Source organism: Trichoderma asperellum, chromosome 4 (genome assembly GCF_020647865.1).
Source record: "Trichoderma asperellum chromosome 4, complete sequence".
Lineage (NCBI taxonomy): Eukaryota > Fungi > Ascomycota > Sordariomycetes > Hypocreales > Hypocreaceae > Trichoderma > Trichoderma asperellum.
This window is the reverse complement of record NC_089418.1, coordinates 4,901,325-4,916,021: the sequence shown is the minus strand read 5'-3', so window position 1 is coordinate 4,916,021 and position 14,697 is coordinate 4,901,325. Positions and strand designations below refer to the sequence as shown.

At 49.8% G+C, this 14,697-nt stretch overlaps 6 protein-coding genes across 8 annotated transcripts; 4 read left to right on the top strand and 2 right to left on the bottom strand.

Annotated features, from left to right (window-relative positions):
* Nucleotides 1–46: 46 nt before the first annotated feature.
* Nucleotides 47–1,932, bottom strand: TrAFT101_008026 (uncharacterized protein; the record flags this gene model as incomplete). Its single annotated transcript, XM_024900502.2, has 1 exon — nucleotides 47–1,932. The coding sequence occupies one exon, from the start codon at nucleotides 1,930–1,932 to the stop codon at nucleotides 139–141; it is 1,794 nt and encodes a 597-aa protein (XP_024758860.2). The 3' UTR covers nucleotides 47–138.
* A 523-nt stretch (nucleotides 1,933–2,455) lies between these two features.
* Nucleotides 2,456–3,466, top strand: TrAFT101_008025 (uncharacterized protein; the record flags this gene model as incomplete). The annotated part of the gene is made up of 3 exons (XM_024902629.2): nucleotides 2,456–2,592; nucleotides 2,654–2,909; nucleotides 2,968–3,466. The coding sequence occupies 3 exons, from the start codon at nucleotides 2,456–2,458 to the stop codon at nucleotides 3,457–3,459; spliced, it is 885 nt and encodes a 294-aa protein (XP_024758861.2). The 3' UTR covers nucleotides 3,460–3,466.
* Nucleotides 3,467–4,028: 562 nt separating this feature from the next.
* TrAFT101_008024 (uncharacterized protein) lies at nucleotides 4,029–5,687 on the top strand. Its single transcript, XM_024902630.2, has 3 exons — nucleotides 4,029–4,757; nucleotides 4,812–5,250; nucleotides 5,319–5,687. Exons 1-3 carry the CDS (start codon nucleotides 4,053–4,055, stop codon nucleotides 5,642–5,644), a joined length of 1,470 nt encoding a protein of 489 aa, XP_024758862.2. The 5' UTR covers nucleotides 4,029–4,052; the 3' UTR covers nucleotides 5,645–5,687.
* Nucleotides 5,688–5,960: 273 nt separating this feature from the next.
* Nucleotides 5,961–8,575, top strand: TrAFT101_008023 (uncharacterized protein). The gene has a single exon (XM_024908379.2). The coding sequence runs from the start codon at nucleotides 6,006–6,008 to the stop codon at nucleotides 8,415–8,417; it is 2,412 nt and encodes an 803-aa protein (XP_024758863.2). The 5' UTR covers nucleotides 5,961–6,005; the 3' UTR covers nucleotides 8,418–8,575.
* Nucleotides 8,576–8,865: 290 nt separating this feature from the next.
* TrAFT101_008022 (uncharacterized protein) lies at nucleotides 8,866–11,024 on the top strand. Its single transcript, XM_066128211.1, has 8 exons — nucleotides 8,866–9,198; nucleotides 9,268–9,350; nucleotides 9,415–9,574; nucleotides 9,661–9,885; nucleotides 9,953–10,041; nucleotides 10,114–10,231; nucleotides 10,283–10,581; nucleotides 10,641–11,024. The coding sequence occupies exons 1-8, from the start codon at nucleotides 9,107–9,109 to the stop codon at nucleotides 10,985–10,987; spliced, it is 1,413 nt and encodes a 470-aa protein (XP_065984328.1). The 5' UTR covers nucleotides 8,866–9,106; the 3' UTR covers nucleotides 10,988–11,024.
* A 245-nt stretch (nucleotides 11,025–11,269) lies between these two features.
* Nucleotides 11,270–13,971, bottom strand: TrAFT101_008021 (uncharacterized protein). 3 transcript variants are annotated; one of them, XM_066128210.1, is made up of 5 exons: nucleotides 13,533–13,896; nucleotides 12,238–13,486; nucleotides 11,615–12,188; nucleotides 11,483–11,546; nucleotides 11,270–11,417 (listed from the first exon to the last, which is right to left on the bottom strand). In XM_066128210.1, the coding sequence occupies exons 1-3, from the start codon at nucleotides 13,810–13,812 to the stop codon at nucleotides 11,657–11,659; spliced, it is 2,061 nt and encodes a 686-aa protein (XP_065984325.1). In that variant the 5' UTR covers nucleotides 13,813–13,896; the 3' UTR covers nucleotides 11,270–11,417; nucleotides 11,483–11,546; nucleotides 11,615–11,656. The 3 variants fall into 3 exon arrangements, with proteins under 3 accessions (XP_065984325.1, XP_065984326.1, XP_065984327.1); XM_066128209.1 differs by having other exon boundaries at nucleotides 12,238–13,260; XM_066128208.1 differs by having other exon boundaries at nucleotides 12,238–13,971.
* Nucleotides 13,972–14,697: the final 726 nt, after the last annotated feature.

Below are 14,697 nucleotides of genomic sequence, written 5' to 3'. Positions count from 1 at the left end.
GGAATATACAACGAAACTACAGAGAGTTTATCAATATTTATCATTCGCTGAAACTGGTAGTAGTAACACCATCGTCAATCCAGACAAGCGTCCGCTCGGACACATTCATTGGTACATTATGCATACAAGCATCAAAAATCACAGCCTCGCCCTCACAGGCTCCTGCACTCGCACTTCCACCTCCACCGCATCCCCTTTCATAATCTCCGCCGCAATGAGCCTCAGGTCCGGCTTTCTCAACTTGCCACTCGCCGTCTTCGGCCACGTCTGGAAAGCAGCATGCGAGCCCAGCCAGATAACATACCGCGGCCTCTTGAAGTGCGCCAGCGTCTCGGCAACCCACGCGCGCAGCTCATCGTCCAAGGGCCGCTCTGTGCCTGCCGTGGGCTCGACAAAGGCGCAGATCTGCTCGCCGTATTTGGCGTCGGGGACGCCTATGACGGAGGCCTGCGCGACGGCCGGGTGGGCGACGAGGCGCTCTTCGATTTCCAGGGGGGAGATGTTTTCGCCGCCGCGGATGATCATGTCCTTGATGCGGCCGGTGATGACGAAGAAGCCGTCCGGGTCGAAGTAGCCCTCGTCGCCGGTGTGGAACCACTCGAGGCCGTCTTCGGGCGAGACGCGGTGGGCTTCGGCGGTGCGCTGCGGGTTTGCGTAGTAGCCCGCCTGGATGCCGTTGCCGCGGAGGGCGATTTCGCCTCTTTGGCCACGGGGCACGGTTCGGCCGGTGGCAGGGTCGGCGATGCGGGCGGAGAAGCCGGGGAAGAGACGGCCGGAGGTGACGGTGCGCTGGGCCATGGAGTCGGTGTCGCGCGTCATGGTGACGATGGAGGAGGCTTCGGTGAGGCCCCAGTTTGTGTGTGTCTGCGTGATGCCAAAGGCGGACCAGACCTTGCGCATGAGAGGCTCGGGAACGGCGGAGCCGGAGAGGATGGCGAAGCGCAGGCTGGACAGGTCAAAGTCGTGGAAGCGAGGGTGGGCCATTTCGGCGACGAACATGGTCGTCACGCCGTAGAGACCCGTGCAGCGGTATTTGGGGATGCAGGCCAGCGTGGCCTCGACGCTGAAGATGCTGGCGGGGAGGATGAGCGATGCTCCGTGCGCCGTGGCTACGGCGAGGCCGATGATGAGGCCGAAGCTGTGGAAGAGCGGCACGGGGAGGCAGATGCGGTCCGAGGCTTGGAGGTACATTGTGCTGCCGATGTAGCGGCCCGCGTTGTAGATGCCGCTGTGGGTGAGAGCGGAGGCTTTGGGGAGGCCGGTCGAGCCGCTGGTGAATTGGAGGTTCATGACGTCTCTGGCGTGGATGTTTGCCTCGAGGGCGAGGAGGTCGAAGTTTGTGTTGTTGTTGCGGCCGCGGAGGATGACGTCTTCGTAGTCTTGGTAGTCGAGCTTGACGAGGGCGGGTTCCTTGTCTGCGTTGACGACGATGATGTTTTTGAGCGAAGGGATGCCCTTTCTGAGGTTGGGGATCCAGGCGCGATAGTCGTAGCGGTCGAAGCGGGGGACCATGATCAGCGTGGAGACGCCGCAGGATGAGAGGACCGAGTGCAGCTCTTGCTCGGTGTAGGCGTAGTTTGCGAGGGTTACCGGCGCGCCGAGCTTGGTGCACGCGAAGAAGGTTTCGATGTACTCGATTTCGTTGCCCATGAGGATGGCTATGCGGTCGCCTTGTTTGGCGCCGAGGGCGGCCAGGCCCCGAGCGAGATCATCCGAGCGAGAATCTGCCTCGGCGTAGGATAGTGATTTCTGCTGGTGGTCTGAGGCGACGAGCAGGGCTGAGGGTTGGGATTTGGCTTGTTCTCGGAGGAGATTGCCGAATGTCTTGTGGATGGGGACGGGCTGGGCTGGGCCGTGGAGGATGGAGAGGTTGGCTTTGGCGGAGGAGGACATGGCTTTGATGCCGGGGCGGGATTCTTTGCGGTTTGCCATGGTGTGAGTTTGAGAGGGAGTGATTGCTATGGGAGAAGAGAAAAATTCTTTTTTTTTTTGGGACAATTGAGGAAAGCTATAATCTGAAGAGAATGAATAAGAGGAGGGGTGAGGACGTTCTGGGTTTTGCTCCGCTGCCGGGCCCGATGTGGGGCCGATTCGGGGCCGGGAGCCGAGCGAGGAGTTGAGCTACTGCACGTCGGCTACTGCATTCGCCAAACTTTGGTATAATAAAGTCTCAAATGTTCCACTCAATAGCCAAAATTAGGCGTATATTGGAAATTGACGAGTGCCGCGTGATGATGTGACGGTCAAGTCAAAATGCGAAAAGCGACAGACGACAGACGACAGACGACGGGGATGTGTGGGGCACCGCCGCCGCCAAGCTAAAGAATTGGCAATCTGGGGTTTCTCACTCAAAAGGAGATAGCGCAATCTGGGGGGGGATGGATCCAGTTCGGTTTGCTTGAAGTAGCAGGCGGAGTGCGGCCCTTTGCAAATTCGAGGAGGAGCAGAAACAGCCATGTGGACTTACCTCGGGCAATTTGAGATACTGAATTTAAGGCAATTCCGACAAGACAACTGTGATGAGCACAACAACAACAACAAGAACACCATCAATATGAATGTCCAGGATAAAATTGTCATTGTTACAGGAGGGTAAGTGGGATTGCAATTGCAACAAATGATTAGTTCGTTGAAAGCTAAATTGCACTTACAGCCTCTCTGGCCTCGGCGCAGCCACAGTCAAGCTGATGCGCAGCCTTGGTGCTTCGACAGCAGTGTTTGACTTGCAGCTTCCAAAAGGCGCGCCGGGCAGTGCAATTGAATTGCAAGGTCAGAAATATTTCAAAGTCGACGTCTCCAAGACGGAGGATGTTGCTGCGGCGGTGGAAGGCGTCGTTGCGTGGAGTAAAGAGACGAAGAAGCCCATTGCTGCGGTAGTTTGCTGCGCTGGGTTTCTTGGTCCAGCAAAGGTGAGATTCTACTATTGATGACTACTCAACTTCTTTCCTATGCTAATTATGGCTATAGATTCTCTCAAAGAATGGTACCCCTCTAGCACTCGAAACCTTCAAAAAGGTCGTCGACATCAGCCTCACCGGCACAATCGACGTCATCCGCCAACTGGTGCCTCACATGTCAACGCAGCCCGCCGACAGCGACGGCTCCCGCGGCGTCATCATCACGGTCTCGTCGGCAGCCGCCTTTGACGGGCAAGAGGGCCAGGTGTCCTACAGCGCGGCCAAGGGCGCGATTGCGTCCATGACGCTGCCGCTTGCGAGGGATCTCTCGCGGTGGGGGATCCGGGCGGTGTGCATCGCGCCGGGGATGTTTGACACGGGCATGGTGGAGGGGATGCCGGGTAAGGCGAGGGAGAGTTTGAATAAGACGCTTGAGTTTCCGGCGAGGGCGGGGAGGCCGGAGGAGTTTGCGCAGATGGTGAGGAGTGTGGTTGAGAATGGGATGTTGAATGGGACGGTGGTGCGGTTGGATGGGGCGGCGAGGATGCCGAGTCGGTTGTAGGGCTGGATTTTTTATGGTTTTTTTTTAGGTTACTTGTAAATTGGAATATATATTTTACTCTATTGCTTTGCTATCTGGGTTCATGTTGTGAGTGAGCGTTTATCTTCACACTCTCTACGCTGATGGTTACTATGGTACATGTATATTGCCATGGACTTATACATCAAACTACTGTGTATTAACACCGTACAACCATTCTTTGAGCTTATTTTTAATAGCAGTAACATTTCTTTCGTATTTGAATTGCCGTAATTGACTTATTCAACACGTCTAGCTATTCGTACTAGTCCCAGCACCAAAGTAAGAGTGGCGGTTGAGTGGGTCTCGGCTGTCGTCTGTCGCAAAATGAACATCAACCACCTGCTGCGGAGCAACGAAGGTAACGATTAGATCATTTTACCAAAATTGGAATTGTTAAGAATACTTCAAATTCGTATTGCGGAACTGGTAGCGAGATCGGAATCTTCCCTCCTCATTAGCCATGATAATAAGCTTTGCCATTCCAGGCTATAGCGAGAGCTTTCCTTGCCGGACTGCCTTCTACAAGACATCTTGTAATATTGTTTCATCTAGGATACAACAGCCACAGCAAAATGCCTAATTCATCTTCATCTTTCGTTGTCGGGGTTGGCATGACGCCGTTCCTCTCTCCCAAAAAGTCAGCCAACCTAGCAGCCAACCCGCAGTCAGACTATCTCGATCTAGCTGTCGAAGCTTGCGTCAAAGCTCTATTAGATGCCGGACTCACCTTTGATAAGGTAGACCAAGGCATCGGATGCTACGTCTTTGGCGACTCAACATGTGCCCAGCGCGTCTTTTACAGCCTCGGCATGACGGGTATTCCCATCCTCAACGTTCACAATTACTGCAGCTCTGGTAGCACAGGGCTATGGCTGGCGAACCAGGCCATCCGCTCTGGCGACGCAGACTGTGTTCTGGTTGCAGGATTTGACAAGATGTATCCTGGTGTGTTGCCACAGACGCATAAAGATCGCACCAATCCTCTGTCTCGCGTTCTAGACTTGTCCAAGACACAGATACCCGAGTCTGAGCGCGGCAAACCGTCGCCGGGATGGAGTCCTCAGCTTTACGGAAATGCTCAGGCAGAGTATCTGCAGCGATATGGAGGCCCGGGCGGTGCTGAGAGACGAGATTTTGCACAGATTACTGCGGTCAACAGAGAACACGGCACGCGCAATCCTTACTCTCAGCTGTCCAAGGCTGTGTCGGCCGAAGATGTGTTGTCTAGTCCCGTCATAGCGGGGGATATCACACGATTGCAGTGCTGTCCTTCTTCTGTAAGCATAGGAGCTACTGCTGAATGATGTTCAACTAACCAATTACTTGTCTAGACTGGCGCAGCGGCAGCGGTGATTGTCTCAGAATCCTTCTTGGCCGCTCATCCCTATCTCCGCAGCACCGCCATTCAGATCGCCGGCCAGTCTCTGGCTACTGATTCTTCTAAGCTATACGAGTCGCGAAGCGCAATTGAGCTCATCGGTTCTGATATGACACGGAATGCGGCAAAACGTGCTTATGAACAGGCGGGCATCACGCCCAAAGACGTGTCGGTAATTGAGCTTCATGATTGCTTTACTACAAATGAAATGTGTGCTATCGAAGGCCTGGGATTGGCCGAGGAAGGCAAAGGTTGGAAGCTGGTTCGTGATGGCCTCATTACATATAATCCGAAGAAGAAGGGAAAAGGCTGGATCGTGAATCCGAGTGGAGGACTCATCTCCAAGGGTCATCCCCTGGGAGCGACTGGTCTAGCACAATGTGCAGAGTTGGGTAAGTATTCTTATCATGTTAAGCATGTGCATTGAGATAAGACATCATGGCTAAAATTTGTGTAACAGTCTGGCATCTTCGTGGATGGGCAAAGCGCCGGTCCGTTGCATCAACACGGTATTGTCTCCAGCACAACATGGGCATGGGAGGCGCCACAGTAGTGACGATATACAAGAGGATAGACGGCGAGGTAGCTCCAAGGGTCGAGGACACGAAGCCAGAAGAAGATGGACGTAGTCGGTTGGGTTATAATCCTGCCGAAGAGGCTCGGTCTATAAGTCGTGAGGATTGGAAGAGTGTGCTTGCGGAGGGAGAGGCGAGTTCGGCGTGGGCAGCGGCCGAGTTGCCGTGGAACCTGAATCCGGGAGCGTATAGCACTAGAGCCAAGTTGTAGATGCAATATCCATATATCTTATTATATCAGTACAAGATTTGGGGTGGCGATCGATGGCATAGATCAGCCCGTCTCTACTTACACGCACGTTGGAGTATTTCAAACCCGGAATTCTGCTTACACCATTCTATCCACTAAAAATGAGGAGAGAGCACGCTATAACTGTGGCTGCGGTAGCGTGTTTAGTGGCTTTTAGTGGCTTTAGCAGCGCACCATGGCGCCCTTTCTCCGCCCCCGCATTTCTCTTTGGTCTAGGTATGGAAGGGGCAGCCTCCTCTTGCCTGTATTCTTACTACATGTATTGTTGTCTTCAGAACAGCGACTTTTACTTTCTACCATCGGGACCATAACATGCATCAACATGTCATCTCGACCCGGAATTGTTCGGCGTCAAAGCATCGCGCTCGGCCGCTCTGGTCCGCGGTCCAAAAACGGATGCTCAACATGCCGTCTTCGACGAGTTCGCTGTGATGAGAGGCGACCGACGTGTGGCCACTGTGATAGACTCAAGCTTGAATGCGCATTCCAGCCTCCTCGGCCACGACGCAGCCAACAGAGGCCGCCTTCGCTTGACGACAGTTCAGCCAGTCCTCGACAGGATGTTGATGCTGATGTTGGTTCCAACATGGACACATCGCGAAGATTCAGCATGGCGACGGACGAGGTGGATGAATCTTCGTCATCCTTCTCGGGAGTGACTTCGTATCAGACTGCAGATGCTCTTCACAGTACACAGACGACGCTGTCCACCAGTATTAGCGGCCAGTTTGGAGCTTCCTCTGCAAGCACAAATTCCAACTCACTCATCACCGACTCAATGGCCTCTTACATGACTCCCACAACGGAAGCACTCGATCTTGGCTCTGCGTCCATGCCTTCGGGGGATCTAACAGGGGACCTCTCACAGTCGCCTTGGAGTCCCAGTTGGTTTGATCGGGTTCCTCTCCCAGACTCTGCTTTTTCCTTTACTTCACTGGGATTTACTAGTGCTCTTAGCCCCAACTTCTTCAACTCTGATCAATCATCTGGCTGGCCTGATGTGGACGGGAATAACGCCTTGACAGTATCAAACGTGGACAACAGTCCAAGTATACAGAGCGTTGCTCGAACCACAAACGATTCTCAACTTGTTAGTGTAAACGGACAAGGAAGCACTGGACAAATAGGCGGCACAGGATACAAGCCGGCGTTTGCTTTTTCCCCACCACTCTTATCAGATTCCCAACAAGAGCTGCTGCTGCGAACGTTTGAGTGCGCAATCCAGCCTCCAGCCTCGCTCGCCGGCATCCATCCGCTGGGCTGGCCCAAGATCAAGCAGTACGTGCTTCACATGGCCAATGGTAAGCACAATTCAATCGAATACGGAGCCGTCATGCATGCCCTTGCAGCTCTCAGTGCTATGCTGTTCGAGCCTAGCCGGCCTGCCGCTCTGGCTGCGTTGGGCAGTCGTGTGTCTACTTGCCGCGATGACTTTGGTCTCTTATCCCTAAGACTACACGACGTTGCCTGCGTGGCACTCAAACTGAGTCTTTCGCATGCTGGATGGGAGGAGCGAAGCAGCCGAGCGTTACTGGTCGTCATATTTTTGCTGGCTTGGTTTGAAACCGCCTATGACGGGAATGATCAGGTCCATCCCAGCTTCCCCGAAGATATGGCCGAGCAAGTTATTGTCAACGGTCGGGGCTGGGATACAGGCTCTGCTAGTCTCTTCCAGTGGCTTGATTCGTTCGACGCCAAGATGTCTCATATGGGCGGCCGCCATCTCTTATCAGATCCGGCCTTGGAAATTATAAGAAAGCCACGTCCAAGTGTTGCCGGCTCAGCTACCATGGAGGTATCAGACAACGATGCTCTCGGCAATATCGACGGCATGTCACCTAGTACTGTGTCTACAGGAGAAAGGGGCGTAAACGCCGCTACAAAGGCTCGTAATAGTGGCTCTAGACTGACTACGCTGCTGACCGACCCGCCCACAATACCTAAGAATGTAGTGTGTATGGGTGTTTTCAACATATTACTGCAGCCGGCCTTCGAATTTCATATGGCATCACAAGCATATTCGCGACGTGTTGGCTGCCACGATCGCCACCACCGCTCACGTGGGACTCCTGAAGATGAGATGGAGGTGATGAAAGCATGTATGGGCTTTGAAGAAGAGTTGGAGGAGCTCTGGCGACGTCGTCCCAGCATTCTTGATCTAGATGCTTCACAGCTGCGGCTTTTTGTCAGTGAGAATATTGCTCGCAGGCTGGAGCAGCTGTTCAGCGTCTATATTGCCACTTTTTGGGCACACTTCATATATATACACCGTGTCGCCTATTGGACTTTGCAGCACACGGCCATTGCTCGCAAGGCTCTGAAACAAACAGGCAATATGATGCGCCGCAGTGTCGGCCAACCTATACATCAGCACGCTTTTGACGCGAGCATCCCACGCACAGCCTCTACTGCTATTCATCCAGGCTTAATGTGGGTATGCTTCTTATTTGGCTGTGAGGTGTCCGACCCCGTGCAGCAGGAATGGGCGGTGTTGCAGCTTCGAGCTCTCGGTCGGCTAAGTGGCATGACCGGTCAACGACCGAACTCCGGGTTTGATAGTAATGAGGGAGACGGGCTGCCTATCGGAGGACTGGACCAAAAGGGGGCGCAGACGGCTCTCAAAGTGGCGCGTCTTCTGGAAGTGATTATCGAACGCCAGACCAAGCTGGGCGCCCGTGTGGACGGCAAGTACTTGAGCCAGGAAATCTTTGGCTGCCATTTTTATATCATATAATGATATAATGCTATGTAATAGAGCCACGTGGCTAAATCTAGCGCAAACCTATAGTGATGGTTACCGGAGACAAACAGAGTTTTGTGTTGCCGAGTAGAGACAGCCGACATGAGTATGAGCCTATCACGAGTGTTCCCATTAGCTACAACTCAGAAGCCATGCAGCTAGCTAGCCAGGCCATCAGGCGTTTCCGTGCCATCTCCGCAGCTGAACCGTCTACCGGATCCGAGCCAGCGCTAGTATCAACAAGCCATCTCCACTAGCATCTTTGTCGAGTTGCTCCCATTCGCCCCTCGCCTGTCGTCTACCGGCTAATCTTGATGCCACTAGCATTTCCCCATGGGGAGACCTCCTCTAAGCAAGGGCGGGGAGAGGGACTCGGCAAGGGCCTGCATGTCTTACCTTTCTGTCAAAGAAGGGTGCATTGTCAAGACTTCATCTCAACATTGTGACAGCTTTTGAGTCTGGGTAGAGATATCAACTCCAATATTGTCTTGCTATCCCCTCACTTGCCGTTCTTTCCGTTCGTTTCGTTTATATATGCCGTCGAATTCTCTCCGCATCTAGTTGAGTCACGGTCTCTTTCTAGGACTGCAGCTTAGATGCATTAGTTCATACCTACTCCTACCTTTTACTCTATCCTACAATCATCTCTTTATAGACTTCACAAATTATTTTTCGTTGAAGCCATGGAAGATGAAAAGCTACCAAAGACCATCGAAGATGGCGTCAGCTCTCACTTTGAGCGCGCTCAGGATATTGATCCAGCCATTGAAAAGAGGCAAGTCGTTATCATAACCACTAGTATGGTATGCTGAGTGAAACTAACAAAGCGATGCGATTTACCTAGAATCGTGCGCAAGATTGATACACGGCTAATGCCTTTTACCGTTTTGATCTACCTTCTCTGCTACATGGATAGATCCAACATTGGTAGGCTCTGGATATTTTGACTCTGCAAAATGAGATCATACCACCTAACCAACTGTCAAATCAGGCAATGCGAAAATTCTAAACGCCGACAAAGGCCACGATTTACTCGATTCAACACACATGACTACTAAAGAGTATACCATTGCTCTCATGGTCTTTTTGGTGGCATATTCCTTATTCGAGGCACCGAGTAACCTCGCCGCAAAGGCTTTCCAGCCTAACTAGTAAGACGATTCCTACAATCCTACAATCAACACCCTATATATCATCATGGGTTTCTTATCCACTAACAACAATTCTTATCAAATAGTTGGCTAGGCTTCTTGGTTATCGGCTTCGGAGCCTTCTGCACAGCCATTGCCGGAGCGAAAAGCTTCGCCAGCACATCGGCGCTTCGGTTCTTCCTTGGTGCTTTCGAGGCCGGTATATTTCCTGGAATGGTCTTCTTCATGAGTTTCTGGTATAAGGCGGAAGAGCGGGCAACTCGAATTGCACTGTTTCTTTGCAGCGCCACACTGGCTGGTGCGTTTGGCGGGTAGGTCTATGTTTTGCAATTTCCTTCCCAGGTATCGATGATTGCTGACGGTGATGCATGTATACAGTGCTATTGCATTTGGTGTTGGTCATTTAGATGGTAGAGCTGGATTAGAAGGCTGGCGATGGCTATTCATTGTCGAAGGCGTTCCCTCCAGTAAGCTATCAATACATTTGTCTGTCCCGCTTATATAACAAACTGTTTCTAATGCTGTTATTTCCTCTACAGTTGCTCTGGGAATCTTGACATTCTTGTTTATGCCAAGTTATCCGGAAAAGGCCAGCTGGCTTACTGAAGAGGAAAAGGCCATCCAAGTGCTACGCCTTGGCGTAAATTCGTCTCACGGGTATGCGCAGATATTCTCTCATCAATATTAATAAATACTAATGCTACAAAGTGACGCAAAGCTCAACTGGGAAGACGCAAAGGCGACCCTCAAGGATGTCAGGCTATATGTGCACTACGTAACATACTTGTGCATCGGAGTTGGCGTCTCGTCGCTGTCGCTCTTTGCCCCTACTATTGTCGCTGGTCTTGGATACAAGGACCTTCAGGCTCAGCTTTTTACTATTCCCCCCTATGTGGTAGCTTATGTTGTTACTCTTGTCTTGGCCATGATATCTGATCGTCAGAGGACGAGAGGTCTCGTAGCTGGCGGGTGCTTCCTCTTTGGCACCATTGCTTTTATTATTCAAGGTAAGGCTAGATCTATCATATACTCGTGACGCGTTTAAAGCTAATACCTTTTCTTACAGCTTGTTTACCGGGTCATCTTTTTGCTGCTCGTTATGCAATGCTTTGCATTAGTACGGCCGGTGTCTTTGCCGGTCTGCCCCCACTATGCGCCTGGATTTCAGATAATGTGCGGACTACCACCGCAGGATCTCTAGCTACGGGACTCAACATTGCTTTTACGGGGCCTGGCCAGATTATAGGTGTTTGGATCTATCGCGCGCAAGATGCGCCTTTCTACCGCTTGGGCCATGGCATTAATGCCGGCTTTCTGGCTGTGGGTACTGTTTTGAGCTTTTCGTTGTGGTGGCATTATACGCGGTTGAATAAGAAGTTGGTTGGCACCAGTGAGCCTAGATGGGTGGCTTAAATGTATCATCTTGGCGTTAGAGGTACTGTAATCAAATAATTCACTTGGTTTACATTATATGTCCGGTAGGCGCATTGCCTCGTGATCTGGGTATCTGGGTTGTTCTGAGGCTTTCTCAGTTCAAAGCTGGAGAAAAACAAGAATATTTCGTATCTACCAGGATATTATTTATTTTCATTCATTCACCAATCCCGAATTAGCTTTGCCCCTATAGTTTCTCCAGGTTCTTCTACAAAATAGGGGGAATCTAGCCCAACGAGAGTTAGAGCCTTAAACGTTAAGCTCCTGGTTTTTTCTAGGAGTAAATGTAGTTATGGATTTAGCTATAGTTCATTTCTAGCAAGCCAATAATAATAAGTTCCCCCAAATCTCAAGCTCTACTTCTAAGGTGCCTTCAACTCTTAGCTTTCCATATCCAATAATTCTATCACTATATAAAATCTTTATTAGTAATGAACTGGTATCTACAAGATTCAGATTCTGGTAGCTACTTACCTGCAGGCCGGATAGCCGTTTACTGAAATATTGGCTTATGCTTTAATTTGCCCCTTATGTTAGACTAAGAGTTGGCTTTATTTAGTTCATATGCCCTTCTATTTTAACCTTTCAATCAGTGTAGCAACTTACTAGTAATTTACCTCTTCTTTTGTGGCAAAATTGCCATAGGCATCAATGCTTCCTCATCATCGGAGACGTTTCCCTGGAGGTTGACGAGATATTGGTTTTTGCAAAGTAACTAGTTCTTGCAGAGGAACTTTTTCCCGTTGGGGGTTCTTTTGAGATATCCCCCTCGGTTCGCGCTTCCCATGGCAAAGACCTAAGAGAAAACTGTTGGATGTGGCGAGTAATGTGCGGATCGATATTTGGCTTGATCTCTGAAGTGGCATAGTCGCAGAGGGGGCAATCAACGGCTGGAACCATGTTTTGCATGTTTAATTCCGCAAGCATAGAAAATTCGGTATCTAAAATTACTTGCGAATGAGCATAGTGCAAATGATCTCTCCATAACTGAGCAGTTTCAAATATTTTACATTGCTCTTGTTCTATGTCAGGCGTACAGATATCACATATCCAACAAGGCACACCATGCTCGGAGATAAAATGCTTGGTGAGCTCTTCGGAAGTCCGATACAGGTCATCTGGGGTTTTGCAATCTTCATGAAAGCAAATGTACGGGAGAATATCCTCAGAAACATGACGACTAAATGGATTGATTAGCTAAGAATTTTGACACTTTTAGGATCTCTCACTTCCATGCCGCCCGTTTTATCTGTTGCCGGGTCAGTGGCTCCGAGCAATACGGACAGTCGATGTGCGGAACCTCAGAGCCTTCTGGCCATTTAGGGGGTAGTGGATAAGTTACTCCGCGGAGGGTACCCATTTCTTTGATAATAGCGCTCCAAGTAGCTTTAGAAGGCGCTTGCTCGATAATCGCATCTCTTGTTATGGCAGTAGCGGCCGTAGATGCTGGGGATTTTTCGTTTAGATTTCCTCGCTGCGGCAAAGGGATAACCGGAAACTTCTTTGCAGTTTCTCCTATACTTAATATTTCTTCTAGTCCTCTTTTAAGCTTTGCCGTCTCCTTCTGAGCCTCTGGTACCAGGGCAATAGCGCTGATGTATGCACTTCGGATATGATCCGTTATGCTTTCATGACCGTTGCTGGTAGCCAACTGAAGAGCATTAACGCCATCTGGAGCAGTAAAAAAGACGTCGGCGCGGTTCTCACGCAGTATGCGAATCATGTGTAGTTTATCCTCTGCAGCTGCAACTTGAAGGGGCGTTCGTAAAGCTGGAGTATTTTGGCCCTCTTGACAGTAGCATCCTAAAGCATCCACTTTTGCTCCATTCCATAAGAGATCTCTGACAATTGCCGGCTTATCAGCACGGACAGCAACTATGAGAGGCGTTTCTCCATGCTCATTTGGCATATTCAGAATCTCAGAATCTTGAATAATAAAGTCTCTGACCAGGCTTTCTTGTCCAAGGGCAATAGAATTAAAGAAATCTGCAGTGTTTGCCATCTGAACTGCATGGTAATGGTCATGTTCATCAGGATAATGAACCATAGCCAGGTTCTGCTTGTTCTCCGGCTGGCGGGCCTTTACATTTCTCATTCTTTCTGTTGCAAAAAAAATTCGATTCCTTCTTTTGACATTCGCGTTGACGAGTCGCTCAAGCAGCTGGATATTTGCGTTTTTCCAAGGCCCGGGCAGCCCTTCCCCCCGTTTCCAGTTTTCAAGCCCAGACAAGACAATCTGAGTCATATCACATCTAAATTTCTCAAGTCCGTTAGCATTTGTTTTTAGAATACATTCTAAATTACTGTCAGCTTTGTGATGACGGAGCTGCGTTCCTGATTTGCGGATCGCAATTTGTAGCCTCGTCAGATGTTTCAGGGTTGCTTTGATGTTAAAAACATTGAAATGTAGAGGGCTCTCTGGATTTTTTTCAGGACTGAGCAAGCTCGCCGGGTCACAATCTATTTGCTCCGAGAGCTCTTGTGGATGTTACTCATTGAAACTACAGCATCAAGCCGAATTTACCTAGGTCCAAGCATTCCCCAAGAGATTCATCCAGAGCATCCAGAAGATCGGTTATTATCTCTCTCAAGTCTATCCTTTGGTGAATTTTATAATCTAACGAAGATCGACCAGAATGGGAAGCGTTGAGGCTAAAAGACCAGAGGTTGAATTCAGCGTATCCAGTCTCGAGCCATTCGTGCTTTCTCAACTTCGGAGCTGCGAGGCATGCGTTAAATCGTTCTTCGCACGCCTTTGTCTTATCTCGAATTTCAGAGCCTGTAGCATCCGGATTATAAGACATCTCCGACAAAGGTGGCGGGTGAGACAAATGAAGTATCGCACAATGTTAATGGTATGAATAAGGATGATATGGAATAATACAAGTAGTTGGACGGCAAGATTCCTCCAAAATCTGAGTATGCAACACGATTTTTGGGATATGTGCGATATATAGTTAATAGATAGGACATCTATGCATAGCTGCCTAAAACTTTAGTAAGTTCAATTGGTCCAATCGTGCAATGAAGTAGATTAATAAATGAGGGGGTGGTGCAGGCGGCGTTAATGCGGAGCTTGATTTATTGCCTCCACGTTGAAGCAGAACTCTTGGGCTGCCCCTTTGATAGAGGGGTGATGCAGACGGTTGGACTGCAAAGTATATTGTGTCGTTTCCGCCACTGAATACCGGACTATGCAGGCTGTCTTCGTATCCATAGAAGAAATGACGAATACTAATAATTAACAGTGCCGAATTCAAGTCAAGATCTGGACGTGGTTCAGCTGCTAGGGATTAGTGGTCAATGGGGCGTTTCCATGATGAAAGGTATCACTGTTACAAGAGGCGTCAGGAAGAATTGAGAGAGAACGAAATATTCGAAGCGAGATCATTAACCAGAGTGTAAATATATCATCCTTGCATGGAGCTCCGATTAATTAATTCAATGTGAATAAAGAACGTAGCGGATGCGGTGTCAGTTGGTGTAGAGCGAACGTTACAAATGGCAGCATCTCCTCTTTGTAGACACATTTGCAAGAACTGTCCGACATTGGGATGTTTCAAATTTTTGACCTACCTAATGAATATGGCGTAGTTGTATATGAGTGTTTTCATACGTTGAAAGAACGCGTGATTGAATACGGCTAGGAATTGACGGCTGCATATAAATAAACAGTAATACTACTACCA